The 25700-nt window shown below is 55.0% G+C and overlaps 2 protein-coding genes across 4 annotated transcripts in view; both read left to right on the forward strand.

Moving 5' to 3' along the window:
- The first annotated feature begins 867 nt into the window (after window positions 1–867).
- Window positions 868–7198, forward strand: KLF17 (KLF transcription factor 17). Of its 2 annotated transcripts, XM_068952892.1 has the most exons (4): window positions 874–1066; window positions 1352–2312; window positions 3190–3361; window positions 6039–7198. In XM_068952892.1, the coding sequence occupies exons 1-4, from the start codon at window positions 974–976 to the stop codon at window positions 6127–6129; spliced, it is 1317 nt and encodes a 438-aa protein (XP_068808993.1). In that variant the 5' UTR covers window positions 874–973; the 3' UTR covers window positions 6130–7198. The 2 variants fall into 2 exon arrangements, with proteins under 2 accessions (XP_068808995.1, XP_068808993.1); XM_068952894.1 differs by lacking the exon at window positions 6039–7198 and having other exon boundaries at window positions 868–1066; window positions 3190–4598.
- A 5372-nt stretch (window positions 7199–12570) lies between these two features.
- Window positions 12571–25700, forward strand: part of DMAP1 (DNA methyltransferase 1 associated protein 1) — a 36774-nt gene continuing 23644 nt past the window's right edge. For both annotated transcript variants that reach the window (XM_068952896.1, XM_068952895.1), the window contains exons 1-7: window positions 12571–12653; window positions 12910–13057; window positions 16388–16479; window positions 17277–17472; window positions 22193–22351; window positions 23627–23794; window positions 24510–24695. In XM_068952896.1, the coding sequence (XP_068808997.1) occupies window positions 12956–13057; window positions 16388–16479; window positions 17277–17472; window positions 22193–22351; window positions 23627–23794; window positions 24510–24695 (903 nt within the window). In that variant the 5' untranslated portion in view covers window positions 12571–12653; window positions 12910–12955. The remainder of the gene's footprint in view (window positions 12654–12909; window positions 13058–16387; window positions 16480–17276; window positions 17473–22192; window positions 22352–23626; window positions 23795–24509; window positions 24696–25700) is intronic.

Below are 25700 nucleotides of genomic sequence, written 5' to 3' on the forward strand. Positions count from 1 at the left end.
CTCACAGACGCCGTTACATAAAGCGAGCAGAGCAGGGGCACCAGGGCTCAGCACCCCCCGGGCTAGCTCCTGCCCTGGCCCCCTCCCCAGCTTGCACGAGCACCCGCTGCGATGGCACCTTTGTGCACTGACCGGCTCGGTTTCCCCCAGCCCAAGTGCCCGTGCACAGCTTGCCGGCTGGCGCACTCGCAGCTGTAACCGTGCCCCGGACCTCCCCACACGGCACCCCGGCCACACACAGCCGCGTGCGGCACAGCCAGCGCACGGAGCCCCCCGTGCGGGCAGCCCTGCCCCGCTCTCACCGTGGGCCAGCGCGTTGGGAGACCCCCGGCGCTGCGATGCGCGCAGGCACCCCTGCCCTGCTCGTGCTGCGGGGCAGGGCACTGAGGGCCGCCCTGCCCTGCTCGCGCCATGGGGCAGGGTGTTGGGGAACCCCACCAGCACCCCTGCACTGCTCATGCCCTGCCATGCGGCAAGGTGCCGGGGGACCCTGGCTCTGTGACCGCACTGGCACTGCGCCCCGCTCACGCCGGGGGCGGGCACGGGGGACCCCCGCGCCGTGACACCCCTTGGGGCCCTCGCCACGCTGCCCCGACCCCGCGCACCCCAGGCAGGCTGCCTCGGAGAGGGGCCGGCGGCGGCGCCGGGCCGGGCCGGGCCCCGCGGGACCCCCGGAGCCCTCGGGACGCCGCCAGGACCCGTCGGGGATCAGCCCCGACAGAACGGGGGCGTGGCCGGGGCGGGAGGGGGCGTGGCGTCGCGCGGCCGGAGCCAATGGCAGGCGGCGGCGGCGAATAGCAATGAGGGCTGGCCCAATGGGGGCGCAGCCATGCTGTTAACAGCTTAGGGGCTCGGGGCGGCGCAGAGCAGCGCTGTGGCCGCGGGGAGCGGAGCGGAGCGGAGCGGCGCCGTCGGGCCCCGCACCGCGCTCCCCCAGCCCCGCTCCCGGCCCCGGCCCCGCTCCCGGCCCGCCATGGCGGCGGCCGTGGACGAGAGCACCCTGCCCTCCATCTCCACCTTCGCCAGCCTGCTGCCCCTGGAGGAGCGACCCGCCGACATGCTCCACGTAAGCACAGGGCACCGGGACGGGGGGTGGGACGACTCCGGGCAGGGCGCTCCGGCGGCGAGGGCTGGGGCTCTGTCCCGCGGCGGCGGAGGGCCCCTCCGTCGGGGCGCGCCCCGATTTCGGCGGCGGCCGGCGCCCTGCGCCGCGCCGTCGGGGCGGTCCCAACCCGTCGGACGGGTTGGCGGGGGGCGGAGGGAGTCGCCGCCCCGAGCGAGAGGCGCGGGCCGCGGTGCTGGGCCGGCGGGCGCCGTCGTCCCGCCGGTCCTGACGCCCCTCTCCCCGCAGAGGATGCTGCAGCAGGACGGCCCCGCCGCCGTCAAGCGGGAGGAGGACGACCTGGGCAAGTTCGTGGACTTGGATTTCATCCTGGCGCACACGAGCAGCGGCGGGCAGGGGCCGCCGGGCGCCGGGCCGGGCCCCAACTACCCCCTGCCCGAGACCCCGGAGAGCTGCGGCACTACGTACGACAGCGACGGCTCCTACCCCACGCCGGGCAAGTTCCCGGCGCCCTACCCCGAGGGCCAGGGCCATAGCTACGTGGCCGAGCTGCTCACCGCGGATCTGCCCGGCCACTGCGACCTGCAGCGGAGGGAGTACACGGAGCTGCGGGTGCCCGGCGGCCCCCACCATCACCACCACCCCCTGCACCCGGCCCTGGCCCGCCCGCTGCCCCTGGACCCCGCGCAGCCCTTCGGGCCCCGCATCAAGAAGGAGCAGCCGGAGGAGCGCGCCTGCATGCTGGGGCTGCCCGGCGGCGACTACCTGGGGCCGGGCGGCGGCGAGCACAAGCCCCGCGTGGCGCCGGGACCGGTGCCGGGGCCGCCCCTGCCCTACCCGGGCTTCGCCCACGGCCGCCTGGGACCCCCCGAGGAGCCGCTGCCCGGCGCCGACCCCCACCTCCTGGCCGACCTGCCGCCCCACTACGCCGTGGCCCCGCACCGCTACGCGCCCCACTTCGCCCCCCAGCCGCCGCCGCAGTTTCATGGACATTTCAGCGTTTTCAGGGAGCCCCTGAAAGGACCGGGACCGGGCCCGGTGGGGCTGCCCGGGCTGCTGGTCACGCCACCCAACTCGCCGGTGCTGGAGTACTTCCCGGCCGGGGCCCCCCCCGAGGACTGCAAGCCCAAGCGCGGCCGCCGCTCGTGGGCGCGCAAGCGGACGGCCACGCACAACTGTGAATACCCGGGCTGCGGCAAGACCTACACCAAGAGCTCCCACCTCAAGGCGCACATGCGGACGCACACGGGTAAGGGCGCCCCGGGGGGCGGCCGGGGCCGCCGCGTGAGGTGGGGCTGTCCGGAGGGTCCCCCCGGCGGGGCCCCGTAGGGGCGCACGGGGCCGGGCCAAACAGGGCAACCGGGGCGCACGGCCGGTCCCCGCAGTGGCGCCTGGCAGGGGTGCACGGAGGAAACTCCCTCCGCCGGCGCTGGGGGTGCGCGGAGGGTGCCCGAAAGGGGGCCGAGATGCACGGAGAGACCCCTCCTTCGGCCGGCCCCGGGTGCGCGGCGGGCCTGGGTAGGGGGGGCATGGTGCCGGTGCGTGGGCGAAGCTGCCTGGAGAGACCCCGCACGGGGCTGCACAGAGGGGCCCTACAGTGGGGTTGGGCAGGGGCACATGGAGAGGTGGCCGGGGCACACGGAGATTCCCGTTAGCCAGCCAGAGGCACACAGGGGGGCTGCAGGGGCCAGGGGTGCGTGGGGGGCCACCCCGTGGTGCAGCCAAACCGGGCGCATGCAGCAACACCCCGCAGCAGCAGCGCTGGGATGGATGGAGCACGTGGGGAGGCCCCACGGTGGGCTGGGCTGGGGCCAGGCAAGGGAGCACCCACAGGGGGGCTGAGCAGGGCAGGGAGGCCCCGCAGTGGGGCAGGGGCGTACAGAGAGGACAGAACCTCATGGTGGGTGCATGTGGGGAAGGGCAAACAGGTGGGGGTGCACAGAAAGCTCCTCCAGGCAAGGGTATGCAGAGGATGGGATGAAAAGCAAAGTGCCCTTGGGTATGGGCCCAAAAGTATGGACAGGGATCCCTTGGGAAGGGTGCACAGTGGGCCTGGATGGGGTGCACAGGGGTGAAGGTATATGAAGTTGGGGAGCCCCAAGCCACTGACACCCCACTGTCTGCAGGTGAGAAGCCCTACCACTGCACCTGGGAAGGCTGCGGCTGGAAGTTTGCCCGCTCCGATGAGCTGACCCGTCACTACCGCAAGCACACAGGGCACCGGCCCTTCCAGTGCCACCTCTGCGAGCGGGCCTTCTCCCGCTCTGACCACCTCGCCCTCCACATGAAGCGGCACATGTGAGCGGCGGGCCGTGGCTGGACTCAGCCTCCCCTCTGCTGAGCAAGTCCCCAGAGCAGCTCGTGGTGTAAATAGCGTCGGAGTGGGGACGGCACTGGGGAGTAGCCGGGCTGCCCAGCCCTCTCCGCTTGTAGTTTGTCGCTAGCTTTCTCCTCCTGCCCCTTCTGTGAGAGCCGGGCCCGGCCGAGTGGTGGGGAAGAGCTGCTTTGGGGTGCAGATGGTGGAGCAAAGCTGCAAGAAGTTTCTCGGGCCCCTGGCTCAAGCACCACACCAGCACTCTGCTCCCCCTGCCTGGAGGGTCCCCTCCGAGCACTGAGCACCTGGGACAGAGTGATGGGGCTGGTGCAGCAGGGACCTGTCCCCAAAAACTTGTAGCTTATTTTTGACATCAGTTTAACCTTCTCCCCCTGATCCCAGCACCTCACAGCTTCAGGGGCTGTGGTGGCTGACTTTGGACAGGTTTCTACCAGAGACCCGGGTCTGCTGGGTGTGCGGGTCATGGCTCTTGGAAGTGGGTTGCTGGTCGTCTTGGTTGCGGCCATCAGAACAAACCTCTCCTGGCCCAAAAGCCCAGACTGGATGGGGCAAGGGTGGACCTGACTGTGGCCCGTGGGTATAAAGGTTTGCAGGGGTTGGCAGCAAAGTGTCACCTTGCACAGGGAGAGATGGCAATCCTGTTGCCAGCTTGGGACCCAGCCGGGGAGTCGGATCCTGGCTGTTCCCACAGCTCTCCATTTGGGAGCCTAAAATGGCTCTCCTGGCTCTCATCTAATTGTCTGCTTTAATTTGTCTTGTTCTTCCCCTCAGGATGACACCAGGTACTGCTGCAGCTGCCTTCCCCATGCTGCTTTTTTTTAAATTTAGTATGTAAAGGACAGTGAGTCCAGCTATAAATGCCCAGGTCTCTGCTATACTTGAAACTTTCTTAGAGGAAAAAGAAAACTCAAAAGAATGAGTCTTTTTATGTGCAGCTTCTGCAAAGCAAGTTGTAAATTAAACAAAGCAGTAATATATAATGTTTCTGTTTTTTAATATATTTTTTTCTTCCAGCTGGGAACACAAATGAGTCTCGGCTTTGGGAAGTGCACTGTTCCCGTCTGTGTATATTGTTAATTAACATTTCTCTGCTTGGGCACGTTAGGTCTCTCGCACTCCGAAATGTTACTTTTCTTTATATGCAAACTGTTGAAATATTGTGATCTGCTGTATAATAAATAAACAAGATGTAAACATGAAAGAGCCAGGAGAGTTTACTTTAAAGTTTTCTTCTTTCTTCTAAGAGAAGTAGGTGAGGCTGGGCTTGCTTGTCAGTAAATATTTACATCGATGTTCATTTCTGCTTAAGTTAGCTGCGGAGGATCAATGGGCAACGCCCAAGCCTCGGCATCTGAGTGGCATCTCCTGTGCAACAGCTCTTGAGTCACCCCGTTTCCCTGTGCCTCAGTTTCCCTAATCTGCAGATGGGGCAATTGCAGTGCAGGGAAGGTGTGACTGGCCCTATGGTGAGTCAGAGCCAAGGGGAAAGGCAGCCGAAACTACTGGGAGCCTCGCTGTCCCCGCAGCAGGAGCTCTGCTGCACCAGCCTTGTGGTCACAGCCAGAAGGTCCTTCCTGGGCCAAGTCAGGTGCCCAGCCCCAGTGTGTGCTGTCCCTGCTCACTGCTGGGGCCTGGCAGCTTCCCGTGGTTCAGGTGTGGAGGTTTCCCCCTGCGTTAATAGGTGGTGACTCAGCATGAGGCTGCCGGCAGGTCCTGAGCTCAGCAAGCAGGTCTGGCTCCATCCCTCCTGCCCTCCCACGGCTGATTACCCGTGATGCACGCATGGTGCTGAAGGCCTGGGCTTGCCTGGGCCTGAGACTGTGTGGAGAGAGCATGGCATGGGCTGTGCAGTGCCCTGGGCTGCAGGATCACCCCAGGCAGCTGGCCAGGGCTGGGGGATGCCCTGGGGGCTCCTTGTCCTGCAAGCGGAAATTGGATGTAGCTGTGCCACAAATGCCAGCTGGGATCTGTGGCCTGGGGTAGGCCACATCCTGATCCTTCAATGTTTCTTGCTTGCAGCTCCACTGAATCCAGCTGGAAGAAGAGGGGAATGGCAGAGTAGGGCTGATGTCCCCCTGTGATGGGTGGCTGGTGCTGTGGGGGCACTGGCTGGCTGTCCCTGTGCTGTTATCCAGACTTTTGGGGTCTGCCTGCTCTGGGTGTCCCTGGCTGCTCCAGGCAGAGCAGCAGCCAGCCCTGGGCTTTAAGTCCTGCCCATGGCCCAGCTGTGGAAGTGTATCCACCAGTGTCACAGAGCCGCCAGGCTCAATCACTTGTCCTTTCTATGGCTGTCTCCACCCTCTGCTCACCCCAGTTTTTGAGGTGTGCGTGTGGGGGTGACAGCACTGGGGGCACAAGTGACCTGCAATGGGATAGCTGGAGTATGTTGCTCCTGGGGCCCTGGTACCCAAAGATGAGGGTCCTAGATGAGGGTCTCAGTGGCTGGAGCACAGCTCCAGAGCTGCTGCCTCTGCTCCAGAGACTTGTTCAAAATGTCACACGGAGGGAGAGGGAAAGGTGTGGGCTGTTTGAATTAGCGATGAGTCAGGCTGGCAGCGAGAGTGCGTGCCTGCGTGTTTGTGTGCGTATAAGTAATCTCTGGCTTTGTGTTTTTATTATGATTATTATTTTTATTTCCAGGGGAACGATGAATTTCTCCAACCATCCTGTCCCACTGGAAAGGCTGGCTCTGCTGTCCCATCCTCCTGAAGCATCCTGGGAGCTGGAGTGACGGTCTGCGGCTGTTTTGAGGTTTGCCTGTGAGATCAGAGCGCAAACCAGTTCTTCTTCGCCTTTCATCATCGCTGGGCCGGGGCGGGAGCGAGGCACGGCTGTGTGCGCATCGACTTGCTGCCGCTGCCTTGCACGGAGAGGACAGGCAGCCAGGAAGGCGCCTTGGCTCCTTCTGTGGGGCAGAGCCACTGGTGGCAACAGCTCAAGCTTTACTCCCTGTTCTGCTGCCAGCTCCCCTGAGCCCTGGGGCGAGTTGCTCCTTTGGGTACCCGAGGGGGCAAGGTACTCGCAGGGACCGGCATGACTGGGAACCTCACCTGAGCAAGGAGTGGCTGTAGTGGAAAAGGCAATTGCGTTTAATTTGCTGCTAATAGAAAACACTTGCTCTTCCAATAGCCTGGACCAAGATGCACCAGCCATGGGTGAAGGGAGTCCAGCCTGTTCCCCAGCAAATCCCGCCACACAAAGTGATGAGGGCAGCAACAAAACACACTCGGCGATGCTAAAGTAATGCCCCGTGCCAGAAGGGCCTGGAAAGGCAGGGCTGAGGCACTCTCCCTGCTCATGATCCGCAAGCCGGGGCTCAGCTGAAAAGCGCTTTGCCCTGGCCGGGCTGTGGCACAAGAGGACCCAAATGCTCCAGTAAACCTGGTGGGGCCCCCTGGGCAGGAGACATGGCATTAACAATGTGTCCTGCTCAATGGCTACCCTGGAGGGGAGAGGGGGATGCTCCAGAGAAGCCAGGCTGGTGCCTAAGCCCACTTAATCCCCCTGCTGGCTCTTTCTGGGTCTCCAGCTGGAGCACCCAAAGCAGATCCCAGTGTCCTGGGTTGCACGTGGGGCTGGTGCAGAGGTAGGGCTGGTGGCAGAGCCACCCCGTGGTGCCCACGCCAGGGCCACACACACCCTGCTCCCGGCTGCATCCCCCTAGCCTGACCTTCCTTGCCCCCAGCCCTGGGCCACTGGGGCTCACGGGGGCTGCAGTGGCAGGCGATGCCAACGTCCCCAATCCCCCCTCCCTCACGTTAAGGCACAACCCTGCTGGCCTCGGGGTGCAGCCGAGCCAAAGCGGCGCTGTGAGGAGGAAAGCAAGGAAGGGAAAGAGGAGCCGAGCGAGGCAAGGAGAAACACCTTGCCACGCGGAAGGTGAGTCACGGCCGGAGCACGGCCTGGCGCTGCGCAGCTACCTGCCAGCTGGAGCGGGGCGCCGGCGGGTTTGCGACTGGAGGGCCGGCAGAAGAGCAGCTCGAGCAGGTTTTCCGTCCTCTGGGGAAGACCCAGCTTTCCCCACAGGGGAAGCGTCCCCCATCCTGCAGCTGGCTGGTCCCACAGACCTGGCCAAGGACGTGAGGCCTTGGGGAGAAGGGGGAGGCTGCAGATGTGGGGGCCCTGCGGTTGCGGCAGTGCACAGGGATGGGCAGGGAGCCGTGGCCGCACTGGGCAGTGGAGGTGGGGATGCAGCTCTGGGTACTCCTGGGACTCCGGTGGGGAGGGACCAGGGAAGGGTTTGGGGGTGGTCAGGGCCCACACAGCCCTTTCCTCGCAGGGAGCGTGAGGTGAGAGCGTGGCCCTTCTGCAAATGGGGTGTCTTCATTGAAGGATGCTCCCGGGGCTGGTGTCCAACCCTTCCTGGCCCATCCCTGGTCCTGGGGGAAGTCCAGCCGCCTGGCCCCATGTCTCCACTGCTTGTCCGCGGGGTGGGCTGGGCACTGCGATAACGGGGCTGTGGCTGTCACCGCACCCTTAGGAAACATTTGGCTTCAGGCACCTGAATCCACGGGGAAGTGATAACTGGCCGGCTCGCTCGCCCTACCTGGACCCACACCTGGCGCTATCGTGCCTTAGTCACACACCGAGAGTTTTTCCACTGCTGGGCCCCAGATAATCTCCTCCCACCCCACTGGCCACAGTGTTTGCATTTGTCCTCCTCAGCTGGTGCCAGGGCTGGGAGACACGCACACCTCGAGCCCAGGGCTAGCAGTCACACATACCACCAGCTCATGGCTGCTTTTGGCCTTGTCCTGCAGCTGAGGACGGGGAGAGGGAGCAAGGAGCATCCTTCCCCCAGACTTGGAGTGGCCAGGCAGCTGGCTGGGATGGGACCAGCTCTGCTTTCCTGCCACACGTCTTTGTAGCAATGCCCAGATCTGCTGGGTGGACAGAGGATACCCCTGAACTGGGCTGCTCTCCCATCAGAGGGATTACGTGCCCCCCAGCACGTCCTGGAAGTCATCTGGTTAAAAATCACATGTGCTGGGGGCAGAACACTTGGAAACTCATCGCAGCAATTTAACCTGGTCTGCTCGAGCCAGGTCTTGGCTGGGGTCTGTGGGTCAGCTTGGCGAACGCACGCTGTTGGCCCCATCCAGGGAGACTGGGCCGAGTTGAGGCTCTATGGGATGTGGCCAAGGCACCCCGTGCCAAGACGGCCCTGGGGCCGTGCAGTGCTTGTGCCTCCTGCTAAGGGAGTGATGCTGAGCTGGAAGACAGGCTGAAGGGTTAGCTGGGCCGCCTGGGACCTCTGGACAGCAGGAGAGGGGTGATGGGTTGTGATGAGAGATCTGCCTGTGCTGCAACTGTGAAAGGCTTGGAGGGAGTATTGCCTCTCTGTGGGCCAAAACAAGGGGGTTCAAAGGGGGCTGGGAGCAAGAGCAGCAGTGGTGGTACAAGAGACAACACGAGGGCTGGGAAGGGGTGCACATGGCTCTGGGCTGTGCTCCTGGGGGTGGCACAGCCCCTGCGCCCAGCCATGCTCCCTGCTCTCGCATGGCCATACAGGACAGCCCGGGGATGATCGTAATGCTGGCTCTGTTGGTGTCCTCCAGCAAAGCCCTGGGGCACAGGAGCACTGGGCTGCTGTTGGCATCCCTGACCCACCACATGCCCTGGGCTCTCCCCACACCCCAGGAAGGCAGGACCCCCCTGCTCCGGGGAGGTGACAGGCCTGGGCACCTGTCCCCACGCAGGGCTCACATGGATGGCGCTGGAACTGGGTGTGTGCAGTGCCCCAGTGCCGTGCTGAGCCCCTTTTCTCTGGGAGAGCTTTCAAAGCCCAAAGGATGCAGTGGCTGCTGCCCAGAATCACGCCCTGGGTCCCTTTGAACGCAGTGCTAATTGCTTCCCTGCTGATCACATTAGCAGAAGCATCCCGCTAATGTGTGGATAGGGGCAGCTGCGACACCCGCACCTGCAGGAGTGGGGGCAGGTGGGCTGAGGAGTGCAGTGTCCAGGCCTGACCGCCCCCCACCTCCACCTTTCCTTTGGTTACAAAGCTGCTTCCACAGGGAGCGAAGCTCAAAATGCTCTGCCGACTCAGTTTATGGAGGAGGAGTGACTCGATCGCAGTCCCCTGTATTGGTGACAAAGCTTGGGGCTGAGTCTCCCTTGGATCTAGAGAGCAAAGCAGAGCAAAGGGGCAAGGTTGGAAGCTGGGCTTGAGCAATTCAGGCCTGAAAGCAGGGGATACAATCAAAGCCTGAGGCTACTGAATGGCCATCTGTCTCTGTATTTTAAATCAGGATTTGTTGTGTTTCCTAAAAGCGCTGTCTAACTTCTTCATGAACAACCTGTGAATGACCTGCGAGGGAGGGGCGGTGAAGAGAGAAGTGCTCTTTCTCTGCTGTTACAAAGCTCTTCAGGGTGAGCAGACCTGTGAAGGGACAGTGCCATGTCACCCAGGTAAAGCAGAGGATGAGGCAGTGCCAGCAAACACAAAGGGAGGCCCACCTGGGAAAGGCAGCCCTGCCTCGGCAGCCTGCCTTGGGGGGACGGGGACACCACCTCCAGGCCAGCAAAGGCAAGGGAGCTAGGCAAGGTGCTAGAAATGATTAGGAAAGGACTGGGGAGTAAAGTGGAAACCTGTATGACAACCCGGGACAAGCCTAGCGTGCCACATCCGGAATATTGTGTGTGGGACCGGTCATGCCGTCTTGGGGAGCTGGAGAATTGCAGCAAGGCTGGGAGGAAAGGCTTGCGGGCACAGACAGCCTGCAAGGATTGTCCTGGGAGAGAGGTGGTCAAGGCACCCCGGGCATCTGGGGCAGCAGCCCGTTGCAGTGAAGGAACGGGCCCAGCCCCTCATGTCTCTTGCAGCTGATGAGTGAAGCGGGGCACCCGTGTTACACAGGACGCCCGACGGCCCGGTCCAGAGGCAGCCTCCGGCCCAGGGAGTTCTTAAATCACTGGCTCTCGGATGCCAGGTGGGCAGGGAGAGCATCTCGGGGCAGGTCACACGTACATGCTGTCCTGACACTCTTCCCTTAGCGTCCACTACATCCTGCCTTGGTTTCTAGCCAGGCTAGAGCCACTCTGCATGAAAAAGCCACGTGTTGATGGGGACCAGGACTAGGATGGATGTGGTACAGCTGGGAGTGGAGCAACCTCAGGACTGGCTCTGTCCTTGCCAGGTTCCTCGTGGGAAGAAGGGCTGGGATGCTAAAACCCACTTCTTCAGCTGCAACTGTGTGGGATGGGACAGAAGGGGGGTCAAACGATTCCTAGGGACAACAAACGGCACTCCAGGGGTGTCCTGGTTCCTGGCAGGGGCGCTGACATTTCCCTCATGGTCCTGGAGGAAGGCACTGTCTGGCTGGATGCTGGCGCAGAGCTGGCACAGCCAGTCTCCAGGGGAAAGGATCATCAGCAGGCTGGGAACGACAGTAGCTCGCACACAGCTCCCTGCTATCAGGGCTGTAGCACAGGAGAAGGATCCCCTTTCCTGGACCCTCTGAGGTGGCTGATGGATCCCCCCGGGTCTGCGCGCCCTGTGCTGAAACCTCCCGCGTCAGGCAGACCTGTCGGACCCAGGAGGCAGCCTTGCTCCTGCCTTGATGTAGGGGGTAGGTGATTTCTTAGGGTTTTCCTGGCCCTATGCTGCTGTTTCCCCTCCCTTCCCACTCCCCGCTTCCCTTCTTTGCCCAAGGAACAGGAGATAGGTCCATGTTACTAAAGCTTTCACTTCTGGCTGCCTGCAGACTCAGGTAAACACTGCTGCTCTGGAGCACATCAGGAGGGTTTCCTTGCCAGACGTGAAGGCGAGGAACATGCTCTTTGCGAAACGAAGCTGGGAACGGCGGCCCGAACGTGCCTCGTGGTGCAGCACCCGTCTGGCAGCCGGCCACTTGGCACCGCCGCCGCGCTGCCTCGGCCGGCTCGCGGGCTCTGAGCCTGACGCACGCTGACAGGTCCCTGCGCGCGGGTGGAGCGAGAGGGCTTGATATCCACGCTCAAACACCTGGGATTTAGCGAGAAGACGGCAAAACTCCTTACAAAGCTCCGCGGGGAGCGTGGGGTGGCCCCCGCGGCCCTGGGGGGAGCGGAGGCGCCGGGCAGTTGCTGCCCTGCGCGCATCGCACCCGCTCGTGCCGGTCCAAGCCGCTGCGTGGCCGTCCCGCGCCCCGTCTCCCGAGCCGAGGCCGACAAAAGCCTCCGGCCGCGCGACCACTGCCGTCGGCAGCCCTGGGATAACGCCGGGATGAATGGCAGCCAGGCGGGGAGCCCCCGGCAAGACCTCTCTGGTGCCGGGGGCTCCCCGTCCCCTGGGTGTCCCGGCTCCGTCCTTCTCCCGGACGCGGCCAGCATCACGGGGCCTGGGCTCGGCCGAGCAGCGAGGAGAGGGGGCGAGGGTGCGCGGCGGCCGGAGCAGGGGGAAGCGAGGTCACCCCCGAAAGCGCTTGCCAGGCGGCCTGGTCCGGCCGCTGGGGGGGCCGCGGACCCTGCGCTTGGCCGGGAATGGCCGTGCTGCCATCTCCTGGCGAGGAGCAGCGTCCCGAGCCGCTCGCGAGGGACGAGACCCGTCTTCCCCGCCGCAGCTGCCTCCCCAGAGGGGTTCATACGTGCCGCACGCCCCCGCAAGGCTGCTTCCCTCCTACCCCACAGCAGCCGCCCCCCGCGCCTCGCCGCAGCCCCCGGCGGCTCGCGCCCCCCGGCCGCCAGCCCCTTGGCCTTGGCCGGCTCCCCGCCAGCGCCCAGGGCCTCACGCCGGCCCCGCAGGCCTGGCCGCCCACGGCGCCGCGTCCCCGGCCCTAGCGGGGCGGCACGTTCGCCTCCCCGGCTGCCCAGCGGCAGAGTCCTCTGGCCGCGTAGCTAGCGGGTGGCGGCGCCATTAGCGGCGGTGCGGTTAGCAGGCGTGGGGCAGGGCAGCGGGGACAACGGAGCCCCCGCTCTGGCCGGCGGGGTTTGCCCCGTCTGGCCCACTGTGGCTCTCCGCCTTGGGCTGGGCAGTGAGGTTATTCTACCACTACTATTTCTGAGCTGTCGGGGCGAGGGGGTGATGTGGGGCTGTGCGGGGCTCAGGGGTGAGTTGTGGCGGGGATGGCGGGGGGGGGGGGGTGGATCTACCGGGAGCGGGGCGCGAACCCGGATCTTCAGCACCACTCGCTCCCCCCGCCAAGCTCTAGGGTGCGCTGTCCAAAAGGCTCCGGGTGTTTCCGGGCGCGTCTTGGCGGGACCGGAAGTAGCGTTGCCCGGGCGGCGGTTTTGGTTGCACCGTCCCGGAGCCCGGTGGCTGTGGAGCCGGCGCGGGTGAGAGCGGGACGGGGTCGCGGTCGCGGTCGGGGTCGCTGCCGGGACACCGTCTGCCCAGGGCAGCGCCTCATCCGGCCCATGCGTGCTCGGGGTTACCGGGCCGGCGTGGCGGGCAGGGCCCGGCCCGGCCCTGCCCCGGGGCGGCCGCGGCCGCCCGCCGGTAGCGGCCTCGCGGGGAGGAGGGGAGGCGGCGGCGGGCATAGCCCTCGCGGGACGGCCGTGTTAACCCCGGTGCCGCGGTTTTCCCCGCCAGAGCCGGGCGGACAGGACGGGGCGGGCACGCCGGGGCAGGCGGCGAGATGGCGACGGGCGCGGACGTGCGCGACATCCTGGAGCTGGGCGGCGTGGAGTCGGAGAACACGGGCACCATCAACAAAAAGGACATCATCAACTCCGATAAGGTAAAACGCGGCGCTTTAAGGGTCTTGTCCTCATTTTCTAGGTGCTGACTGGCCTTGGATGTAACGTCTGAGCGGAATATTTGAAAAAAGGTTGGAATAAAGCACGTTTTGGCCACAGTCTATTTAGTTTGGGGCTCCCCAAGAGCGTCTGGAAATGCGTGCAAGGCCCCGTTCCTGGGCTCCCCCTCTTGTTACTTAAGCGTGCCATGGTGTTTTGGCAATGTTTAAGCTGGAGCTGTGTGAGTGCTGTCCTGTGAGCTGGGCATGACCCCCAGAATGATTTTGTAAGGCTCTGAAATTTCCCATTTGGCGGGAAAGCGTGAAGTTTGATTACCGTTCTAGCCTTGAAGCAGATAGAAATAACGTAGCGTAGTTCTGTTTTTGCAGACAGAAACGATGTCTGATGTGGCCACATGGTCAATGTTTTCAAACCTTCCTCTTGTGGGGAAGGTGTGTGTTTGAGACTTGGAAGAAGTGAGATAGATTGTCTACAGGAACGTGGACAGATTGGTAACCTCTGTTAAGGACATGTGCCATTACATGATGCATCTGTAATATACAGCCATATGTTATTTGTTTTGGTATCTTAAATTCAGACAAGGTTTTAGCTGTCCCTTGCTTTGCAAGGTGTTGTGGAGGTTAATTCCTAACTAGTCGCAAGATGTGGAGATGCTTGGAAATGAGGGATAAAGATGAATTCCCCCAAAGCTCTCTGTTATGGAGACCAAAGGGCTTTGAAGTGAAGCCTACGTACAGGCGAAATACTACATGCCTGAAAGCACTTCCTGTCTTTGCTTGTCTCCCCTGAAATGTTTATTTTTGAAGGGAAGTGTAGTGATTTGATGACTATCTTGCTGGGAATAGAAAACTTAGTGTAATCGATATAACTGAAATGTGCTGAGCAGCGGTACCTTAAAGGTTGAAGTGTTAAAATCCCTGATTATCAGCTCTTTTGATGGATAGTACGTAGTGGATAGCAGATTGTAGGCTGGCTTCACCTTGTGCTGTTGTGCCACTGACTGCTTAGAGTTGTGAGTTCTTTGATTTAGATGCATTTGTGTGAAAACTAATAGAGACCTGGAGAAATACTGATGGAGGTCTGTCTTTGTCTTGAAAGAGAGAATAAGATAGGGTTCCTCCTTAAATGTACTTCTTTAACGCAAAGAGAGGAGAAGGGCAGGTGCAACGAGAGTTTTGGGGGAGGAGTAGAGAAGACCACTTGCAGCCATGAGTTAAATATTGTAAATTTCTACAAAGTATGGAAATTAATTCTATGATAGAAAAGGATAGCCTCCATGGGAAAACTACTCTGTTCTTCCTCTCATCTGTGGTGTAAAAAGCTGGGGGCATCAGAGGAGACCAGTGATCATACTGAACGTACTCATGTTGAGAGAGCGCGGCGAACCAACCATCGCAACCAGTATATCCCCACGGGTGTATATGGTCACTGGTGATGATAGGTTGCTCCCTGTTTCACTTCACAGACGCATTGGTGAAAGAGCACACAGAGGGCAAGCTAACCTCGTTTTGAATGAAGGGTGGTAACTTCTTAAAATTAAAAGTCATGGCAAGGTGAGAAGACTAAAAATAACTCAGTTAGTAAAAGAGATTTTTTTTTTTTTAAATGGAAGGGGGGAGGGGAAATATGTTAGAAATCAATAATAGGTATATAAGTTTTGAAGTTAGAAAGAGTTTCATCAGTTTCACTTATCTGGCAAGACTTAAAAGAGGAAGAAAATAAAATGTATGTCTAGAAGGATTAAAAATGATGATGGAATATTTTAAAAGTGTACCAGGAGCGGAAAAAGCCATAGCAAAAGTGTAAGCCATTATCACATGGAGAGAGCAGAATTGCTAACAGCAATGCAGAACTTGCTCAGGAAATAGTTCTGTTCAGAATTAGAAAAGGAACATACTGATGTATTTAAATCATACAAGAATGATGAAGTACTTTCCAGTCCATTAGTGACTGAGAATGTTAAAGGGAAAAATTACTAGGCATAAAAACATTTAAATCAGTTGGACCAGGTAATTTGTACTCAACTCCTAAAAGAGCTGGCTGAGCTGATCTCTGGCCTGCTGTTATTAACTTTTAATAAATCTTGGAACTTTGGGGGGATTCCAGAAGCCGGTATTCAAACAGGGTGTCATGGTGACCTGTGGATAACTGCCTCGGTTGGCCTTACATCACTCCTGAGTAAAGTGATGGACAAGGTGGGAGAAAGGTATTTGATTAGGAGTGAAAAGGTGCTCAGATAATGAATGGCTGTCATTATGGTTTTATGGAAAATAGTTGTAGTCCAAGCTGATGCAGGTTTTATGAGATTTCGAATTGGCTTGATAAAGGTGCAGTTTTAATACAATACAGTGCTATATTTACTATTGCAAAACTTCTTGAAAAACATTCTGATTTAAAAGTAGATAGCGATGTGGTAAATAAGTAGTTGTAAGTAATGGCATGGTAAATAGTTACAAAGATGGTAGAATTAAACCAAATGCCCTGGACTACTCAGTATACTCAACCTGTTCAGATAAAGTGTACTTTAATAATGCAGTTGTTGATGTATCCGTCTGAATCCAAAGTCAATTACTTTATAATTTAAAGTTGTATGTGTGATACGAGAAATGGTGGAATGTATCTTAGAAATCATCAACTCTGTGAAGGATTTAAGGGCCAGATTGCGTTATTTATCTACCTTAAACCATGCCTTTAACATTTCAACCCTAGCACAAAGAAACTATGGCAAAAAATCCTTTGGTCTATCCATGGAAGACTCGAGGTGGGGAGAAGTGTTCACTTTTGTGGGTGGCAGTGCTTATACAGTAGTCCCGTATCAAAACTATCTTCACTTGATCGCAGCTGGTAAATACTGGAGTTGCTGCAGAACAGGGTGATGGAAACTTAAGAGTGTAGGAAGACATTCCTTACCGTCCTCTCCAAAAGGTAGAGCGATCGCTTACTATTCATTAATACAAAATACGTAAAATACAAAAAAAAAAAAACAACCCCAAAATGTGGAGATAGTATTTACCTAGTGAAGAAAGACTTGATGAGTCATAGCTGAAGCCAGATATTGAGCTTGGATATTAAGGGCATGTTTTTAACAATGAAGCTGTTTCAGTAGTGGTGAGCGCTACCACTGTAGGTGGGCATGCTCGGTCTTTTGATGGCATTCCACTTAGAATGGGTATTTTCCTGGAGAAATCCAAGGCACCTAAATTTAGATGAACGGATAACATGAAAAATGTCACAGGGCGCTGGGTTATATAGCTTAATGTTCCTTCAGGGATTGCCACTTCTGAATCCAAAATTCAAATCTTTTATTTCAGAAAAAATCCAAGAAATCTTCAGAGACATTGACGTTTAAGAGGCCAGAGGGAATGCACCGAGAAGTTTACGCGCTCCTCTACTCTGACAAAAAGTAAGAGTTTACGGTCGTCTGTGCAGGTTGTGGGGTAGCCTGGGTTCTTGGTGGCGGGGCAGCATCTGCTTGAAATTGTAGACAGTCTTGCTTCCCAAATGAATTCATTTCCCTTTGTGCTTGGCCCACTTTTGTGCCTCTCAGGATGTATTCTTTCTCTGTTCTGAATTTTAGGGGTTTGGTCTGTGTATGAGATGCAATAGGTACAGGCAGAATAGGTGACTGTAGGAAAAGCAGTGTTGTTATCCTTCCGTGTCTAATTCTCTCACGCACAATTGGGAATAACATCTGCTTTTATTTCTGCAAAAATAATTCTGCTGCAGCTTGTATTTAGCTTGCTATGGACCGTGCTCTTGCCCCAGAGGTCTCTTGCATTGCCTCCTTTCCAGAGGGTTCTTCCTTTCAAACCTGTCCATGGTGTCTATTCTGTCCTCTGATGCATATGACTCTGCATTTATGTATAGTGAATCTTGTTTCTCTGGAAGTATGTTATGGTCGCCTCATCCCTTTTACCTCTGTGGGTTTGGCTCTCCTTTAGAGTGCATCAGAGTTGATTTAGGGGAATTTGGAGTTAGGTGCTGTTGTATGACTCAAGACCAAAGGGGCATAGAGGAGCTCAGCATCTTGGTCTTTCACTCTGGGAAGTTTAAAACCTGGAATAAAGTTTAAACTTAGCTTACCCCTTCCCTCCACTGCTAAACGTCAGGGTGGCCAAGCCTGCTCTGACTTTGAAATCTCTCTGGGTTTCCCTGGGCTGCTTCCTGCCTCTCTTCAGCCAGTGCTTTTCTCCACCACAGGGATGCACCTCCGCTGCTGCCAAGTGATACAACTCAGGGTTATCGAACAGTCAAAGCAAAACTGGGGTCCAAGAAGGTTCGCCCTTGGAAATGGATGCCCTTCACCAACCCAGCAAGAAAAGATGGAGCGATGTTCTACCACTGGAGGAGAGCAGCAGAGGAAGGGAAAGACTACCCTTTTGCCAGGTTCAATAAAGTAAGTGGGAGTGCTTTCAAACAACAGCATGCAAATAGCAACGGGAAAGTACCCTTTGGTCAGGTTCTCGACTGTCCAGACAGCAGGTTCTTTCGATGTGGTAAAGCTGAGTTAGATTTGGCAGTTGCATTTTAAATTGCAGCATAGCTTGCAACCCTGTGATCTCGGACTGTGTTGTCTCCAAATCCTTCAAGCTAAGTGGTCTCAGTATGTGGTCAGCGCTTGCCAGAGCACCTCCATGTTTCGGGGGTGCTGTGACCGATTAGGAAAGCAGGCGCTGTTCCATCAAATGCTGTTCCTAACCAACATCCCCTCTCTGATTACAGGCTCTTGGTAGTAAAAGATATTCTATTCTGAGTGAGGCTTTAAAGTCAGAAGTCTTGTTATCTTGCCCAGTACGAAAAACTTCACTTGCAGCTTCAACTTGCAGCTCCTCAGGCAAAAAGCTGGCTTGCAGCCTCTTGGCCAAATTCCAGCACAGATGTTGAATTACATAGCGTTCCCTCTGAAATTGTCCTTGTGGTAATGGTGTGGTGCAGTACCCTATTCTTTGCATCTTATGTTAAGCTGTCACAATGTGTCGTTGTAGTCTCCTGCTGTCTTTTGTCCTGCATATATGTACTTTGAGTTGCTAGCGCTTTCAAGGGTATGCACAAAGGAAACTCTATCAACGTTTATATTTCAAAGGCAAGACATCAAAAGTTAGGAACCAGCAGAGTTAGGGTGCCTCTATAATCTAATTTAACCCCCTTCATGATGCACATCTATATTAAAAGAAAAAAAAAGTGTGTGGTCATGTAATTCCACAAAAGCTCTGCTTGTGTATAACTGTATACAGCATTTTAAGTTTGTAATTCACAGAACATCAGCACTCACAGAATCTGGTTTCTGGCAGTTAAATGGTTGTTTGACCTTTTATGTTAGGCTCAAGCTCTGACTGATGCTTTCCCTGATGCTTGTTGGGAGGCTGGTAAGAACCTTCTGTGATATCTCTTCTCTGATGTCTAGGGTGGAAGTCTGAAGCATGACTCACTTAGTCAAGGCACCTGCCTAGCTGCCTGTTGGAGTGAAACTTTGGAAATGTAGTTGCCCTTAAGACTCTACTGCTCTAACAGTTTTTGGCCAGCTTCAAGTTTATCAGAGGGGGCCACACATGGGTGTTGTAATTACACAATTCTTGTTTCCCTAACTTTATCATGTACCGTGAATTGACGGGAAAAACAGTCATAAGCAATGCTGCAACCTTTAGATTAGTGGCATAGACCTCTGCCGTCTGCACATGCACAATTACCTAATAGTAGGAGCAGGTGGTTGCCTTTGGTGTGGATCGGTCCTTGAGGGGCAGAAGGCACTCACAAGGGGCTTCACAGATATTTGCTGATGTCGGAGGAATTTTAGTTATTTTTCCAGACACCTCTGCTGGTTCTTTCTCCCATACTTGGTGCTTCTGCCCATATATCTCCCTGCCTCCCTTTGGCACAAGCCCATTTTCCTTTCTAGTCTGTCCTATTGGTCACACAAGCTCTTTAACACAACTCATGCATCGTTGCTCAATTGCTCTGTCTTCTCGCTATGCTCGCAGTCTTCCAGCCAGTTCCTTGCTCTTTGCTGTGAAACCCGAAATGAAAACCTAGGTTTGACAGTGTACACTGTCCCTTGGTCCAGGAAGTAAAATAAAGAGTGTTAAGAACAGCCTCACTGGTGTCAGAGCAAAGGCCCGTTTCAGCCAGTATCCTGTTTCTGACTATCATTAGTAAAGGCTTAGGAAAGGAGTATGAGAATGGGGCAAATGTAGAACATTTCTTCGCAGCTTCTGGCTGTCTTTGGCTTAGGGATTTCTTAACCTGGGGTTTGTGTTTAAGTATTCTTGATAGGGGCATTCAGGGTGGAAAGGCCCAGCTGCTTTGTGGACGTCCCGTGACAATGAATCGTGCAGGTTAATTCTGCGCTGTGTGAAAAGATGCTTGCTTTTGTTCTTTTTGAAGTGCTGCCTGAGCATTTCATTTGGTGCCTCTGAGTTCCCATGTTACAAGACATAGTTAATTGTCCTTGTTGTGTGGTGCGTTTTCAATAATTTGACATAAATCTGCCCTTCTGTATTCTGGTTCACCCTTGCTCTCAAATATCCTTTCTTTTGAAATGGATGGGCCAGGAGCACACGTTTCATGTGTGGAAGCATCGCGGATTTATGCGTTTGTCGTGTCTTCTCTGGGTTTTTTCTAATCATTTTTGCTGTTTAGTTTGTCTTTTCACAGCTGCTCAGCACTGTGCTAATGTTTTCACAGAACTGTCTCGTGGCTCCAGGCTCTTTCCTGAGTGGTTTTAGCTAATTTAATGCCCATCATTGTGTGAGTTTATAGTGTGAATATAGGACTGAGAGGGGTTTTCTGGGCCGTTACGTCCTCTTCTCAGCTCTCTTAGGCACTGCACCATCTAGTCCCATTCATAAACTGATCAAGTTCCTTCTGAAAAGCAGTTGGATTTTCCTGCCCCTGTGCTTCCTTGGGAAGCTGTTCCAGACAGTCTCTGCTGTTTCTCATTTCCAGGTTAAATTTTCCATGTTAAATTGGCATTTCTTTGCAAGCCAATTTCTTTGGCTTGGTCCTTATTTCAGTTGTTCTTTTCTTCCTGTGGCGTTCTTTTCTTTTCATCTAGCATACTTGAAGCCTGCAGTCAGATTCCCTTTCAGACTTCCTTTGCTAGGTTTCTTTCTCTCCAATCTGCTGAGGGAAGACAAGCTTCCCACCCCATTACTCATCCCAGTTGCTCTTCTTTGTACTTGTTCATCTTTCCTGAACATGGGTCAGTGGAGTTGTAGTTGGTATTCCTGGCAAGATCTCACTGTGTAGCATAAACCCTGCCAGTTTCTGCTGGAAATCCCTTTCTGGGGGTTGTATTTGCATTTTCAGGGCTGTGTCATGTTTGCGCTCCTAGTCACCTTGTGGTTGGCTCAGGTTTCCCAACTGATGAGTTCCTACCTTCTCACAGAGGTTCTTGTTTGTAGCCCTCAAGCGCTTGATTTTGTTCTTTGTACTACTGAATCTATTCCCTTTTCTGCTACTCCAGTCTTTGAGGTGTTTCTTACAGTGCAGAATTAAATATTGGGTTGCACAGCCACAAGACACTAAAAGCTTACGTGACTTCTGCAAACAATTGAACAAACTCATGAAAGTTATATCTGTTAAGGGTGCCTCACTGTGGAGACTTTTTCTGGCTCAGGAAGCCTTTGAGCAGGTCACAATATGCTCTAGAGGACCCTGCTTGAGCAGGGGGGTTGGATTGGATGATCTCCAGAGGTCCCTTCCAACCTCAACCATTCTGTGATTTACTGTCTTCTCTTCCATCCACTGCAGGTGGTCATGCTGGCTCATTTTGTGTATGTATGCTACTCTAGCAAGTACCCTTTTTTTTTTTTCTTTTCTTTGCCACTATTTACATTCCTTAGGGTGTCTATTAGGATGGCTTTTCTGCTGGTGGAGGTACTTTTTGAATGTAGAAGTGTGGTGTGTCCCCAACTGATATGTTTCATTCTTATGTTTCCATGCTCTTGAGATGGGAGAAAGGCAGTAGATCTAAAGAGACTGATTTGGAGGCTCAGAGACGCTCCTCTGGGCTGTGGGGGGTTGGTGAGGATGCTCACTTCCCTGATGTAGGACTTGGGAGGGCATAGAGGTGTTGAAGAGTGTGTGCTGTTCACATGCACGTGATGTTTTCTTGTGGAGGCAGGAACTCATCAGACAGAGCAAATCTTGTGTGCAAGGAGTGGTGGGAGGGGGTAAAGGAGGAAATAACAAACTTGCTTACGCTTTTGTGTTACCACGTACTAGGACTTCCCCTAATACAGTGAACATTTCTGCTGTTCCCTTAGTATTTGTGTGATGCTAGTGTTTAGGGTAAAGCCCTTGCAGAGCAATTCCAGACAGGGCACAGTGGCATGGTTTTGGCCTTTTAGGCACCTGGGAACTTGGAGCTGGACTGTCATTCAGTCCTGTGGCTCTGCTGGGGAAGGGGTGAATGATGAAGGGAAGGGCAAAATTGTTTGCCAGGTTTGTGGCCCTCAGCTGTACTGCACCCAGCTGTACAGATTTTCATTTTTGGTGCAGACAGTGCTGTGAGAGGAAAGTGGGTTTTTTAGCGAAGCAGGAAGTGTGCTAAAGGCTAGGAATCGCCCCTTGCCTGTCCTGTTCCTCCCACGCAAGTGAGCATGTCCCAGCCCAAATAAAGAGTCAGCTGTCAAAGCAGACGATGTCAATGTGTTGCTGAAGCTGTTTGGGAGGAATGGAGGGAGGCTGGCAGAACCTTGGTTTGGCTCTCAGGTTAGCCTAATAGTTTTGGGATAGTTTTATTGTCAGGATTTGGGCTGGTGGCCTCTGCCTGTGTTGACTATCTGCTGATGATACCTAAGATTAGCAGAGCCCTAAGGAGCAGGCAGTATTTCCCAGTAGGCTCTGCAAAACGCCACATTTGCAGCCTTAAGATCACAGGTTGCTCCTTGTCAAGGCTTCTGCCTGGTCTGTCATGTTGCCTGTCAGTTCCTACTGCTCAGGGTCTTGGCAATGCCTCCCTGATCCTTTGCCCCCTCCTGTCAGTGGATCCTTTGCCCCCTCCTGTCAGTGCCCTGCTCTTCCTTTTGGCTCTAGTTCCTCAGCCCCTGCTGGCTGGTGGCTAGAGAAGGGCAGCACTGTAAGAGAGCTCCCATGTTTTTCTCTTTCCTGCATAGACAGTGCAGGTACCTGTCTACTCGGAGCAGGAGTATCAGATGTATCTACATGACGATGCGTGGACCAAAGCTGAGACAGACCACCTCTTTGACCTGGCTCGGCGTTTTGACCTGCGCTTCGTGGTGATTCACGACCGTTATGATCACCAGCAGTTCAAGGTGAGTCCCAGGGGCCAAGGTGCTGCTAGCAACCTGCTGCTATGGCACGTGCAGGGCTTGCTACGCTGCAGAGAGCAAATTACCCTTTATATCAACTTAATTAGGGGAAAATAATGAATTATTGGCAACAAGGAATATTGAATTTCCAGCACAGGGCATTGCTGCTTGCTTTGTTTATAATTAAATCCACTGTGACTTGGGCTCATTCCCTGTTGCATTTTATTAGAAAGTTAGAAGGCTAGGAGAACAGCTCATCGTTCCCTGAAGGGAAGGCAGTTGGGAATTTTGTTCGACTGAGCAGGGTAGGTGTTAGGACTCTCGAGTTCTAGTTTAGGCCCTGGGAGAAGGATCTTCTAATGGTTCTTGGGGGATTGGGCTCCTAGGTTTTTTCCTGATGTTGCTCCTCACTTGTGGTCTGAGCTGATGCAGGCATCTATCATCTCTCCTGTGAAGCAGGGACCATCCATGGGCAGAAAATGCAGCTCTCGTGTCATGGTCTTAAATCTCCTCTGACTGCCAGTTCCCTGCTCCCTGGTGACGCAGGGGAACAACGTGCCTCCCATAGAATAGCTCCAAAGGCTGGAGTTGTTTGTTGCCCTTTGAAATCTCAGATGAAGGGAACGTAGCAAAACAGAATAACAGGATTCTGCCTAGCTGGGCAGCCCAAACACCTTCAGTGCTTGGTGTAAGAGAACACAGCTCAGACTCTGTGTTAGTATAGTGCAGTGATGGGCGGGTACTCCCAACAATGAGTTGTTGCAGCTGATACCTTCTTAATCATGACTTAAAAGGTTGCTCTCTGGAGCAGCTGAGAGGCTGGAGGGCCTCCAGCTTGTATGTCACAGTCCTGTGGTTCAATCTCAACTTCTCAGCTGAAAGCTCAGACCCCACTCTTTGCTTTGAGATTGGCTTTCTTGTGCATGCTGACTAGAAGAAGCCTCCGTTCCCACCTGCCCAAGCCATCCCTTGCAAGTGAGAGGACTACCATGTTACAGCAATAGCTCTGGTTCTCAGGGTCTTTGAGCAGTTGGTGAACAAGGTCTTGTCTCACTGGCTTCTTGGAGAGATGGGGAAGCTGAAGTCCAGAGAGAGAGACTCCTTTCAGGTAGCTCTCTGATTCCACAAGGACTGGCAAGGCTTCATGCTGATCCTTCTGCCAAGCATCGCATCTTAGACCCAGTCTGACATCCTTCCTCCAAAGGCCCTTAGCTGGCTAGTGCACAAGTTTTTGCTTGGCTCTTTCATAATGTTGTCCTCTTGCAATGTCTTCCACAGAAGAGGTCAGTGGAAGACCTGAAGGAACGCTATTACCACATCTGTGCCAAATTGGCTAATATTCGTGCTGCTCCAGGCACAGATCTGAAAATCCCGGTCTTTGATGCTGGCCATGAAAGACGGAGGAAGGAACAGCTGGAAAGGCTGTACAATAGGACACCAGAGCAGGTAACTGGGGGAAGAAACTAGCACTGCCCCAACAGATTTACGGTAAAGATATAAGTTGAATCAGTAGGTGGATGAAATAGGCTAGAGGGTGGGAAAGGGAAAGACTGGACAAGGAAACAGCAACGCGTAGGCACTGCTTCTATTCTTTGTTCATGCCACTTTAAGGGGTGCAAAAGAATACTGACTTTTCACAGCGTTGCACTTGCAACTTTAGTATGTTTGGGTTTTTTTTTTACCCTTCTGTCTTTGTGCTTTTGGCCTCCCTGTCTGGAGGTGGGATTAGTTGCTTATGGATGTGGCTGAAGGGTGGCGGGGGGGAAATCACAGATGTTATCGTATAGTGCTCCTTTTCCAGGTGCTTTCTCTGCTGTACTTTATTGTCCTGTTTCACAAAGAACTGTGGTTAGAAAGAAGCAAATCAACTTCTGTTAGTAGAGATAACCAAAAGGTTGGGATTGTCAGCGCAGTAATTAAGGCAGGATAGAATCGAGTTACCAAGGGGCTAGTTTGTAGAGTGGTATTGCCATGGATGCAGGATAAGGCTATGAAGCGTAATGTGCTCTGCAAACCCAAGTCCTGTGCAGCCTATCAGGCCAGGTTACTTAAAGGCATTCCCAGGCTGGCTTTAGGGCAGAGTTGCTATCGGTAGATGGCCCCCTTGTCTTGCTAGGCCTCCTCTGCTGCTCTGATTGCTTTTCTGTGCTCTGGTCTGCAGGTGGCAGAAGAAGAATATCTCATCCAGGAGCTCCGCAAAATTGAAACCAGGAAGAAAGAAAGAGAAAAGAGAACCCAAGACCTGCAGAAACTCATCACAGCTGCTGACACCACTACTGAGCAGAGACGTGCAGAGCGCAAGGCTCCTAAGAAGAAGCTGCCACAGAAGAAGGAGACAGAGAAGCCTGTAAACACTTTTGTTTTTTTCCCCTCCCTTTGTGCTCTGTCTGGGTAACGTGTATTTTCTCCAGCAGTTCTACCAGCATCAGACCCTCAACTTCTTTTGGGGAGAGAGTGGCTTCTGGCTGCATTCTGGCAGATATGTTTTCTGTTGTTTTTTTTTATTATTATTTTTTTTGGAAGGCAGAATGGTCTCTGGTAGCATAGTCTAACACAGCCATTCTCGGACTCCCATGGTGTGCTGTTTGTCCCCCTTCCGTTTGGTAACTGCTGGTTTAAGTCCCGTTTCCCTTCCCCTCCTTGAGAAAAGGGATGAAATGGTGCCAGCCAGCCAGCAACTCTGTCTGCCTCATGGCAGAGAGAAGCATCTCTTTCCCTGCTTCTCCCAAAGGGTATTCCAGTACTGTTGTCCTGTTTGTCCCGCAAACCTGTTGCCTTTCACCTTCTTTTTCTAGTCCAGGTTTCCCTTTCATTTCCCTTTCATTTCCCACTACTGGGTCGCAGAAGCCTCTCTCCTAGGTTGGTACATGTGCCTCTCCTGAGCCTCTGCTGTGATCAGAGCAGCCTTGCTGGGGGACTCCTGTATTCGAGGTGGGGGGGTATTAGTTTTCATTTCTCCCTGAGCCAAGCTAAAGTTTAAGGAGCCCAGAATAGAGGTTTCAATTCACATTTGATGTTACCTCAATTTTCCTTCCTGGAAAAAGAAGACAGCATGGACTGAACTAAATTCAGCATCTTCAGTAGGAAAGGGCTGTTTAAAAAATCCAGCTAGTCCCTAGGAATTCCTGTCCCTCCACACTGTGAGCAGAGAGCATGTGTATCATCTTCCCAAAGGGTCTGTGCAGAGAGAGGAGAGAAGCAGTGAATGCTAGACAGTTATTGCTTGATGAAGTGTACCCATTAGGCACCGCTACCTTAAAACTTCTCCCCCCCAAGTAATGAATATAGTAGCACTGGGGACCTTCTGCTTCTAGCATTAATTCCCTTGAGGGCTGACATGGTAAAGCTCACC

This window comes from Struthio camelus, chromosome 8 (assembly GCF_040807025.1).
Source record: "Struthio camelus isolate bStrCam1 chromosome 8, bStrCam1.hap1, whole genome shotgun sequence".
NCBI classification, from domain to species: domain Eukaryota; kingdom Metazoa; phylum Chordata; class Aves; order Struthioniformes; family Struthionidae; genus Struthio; species Struthio camelus.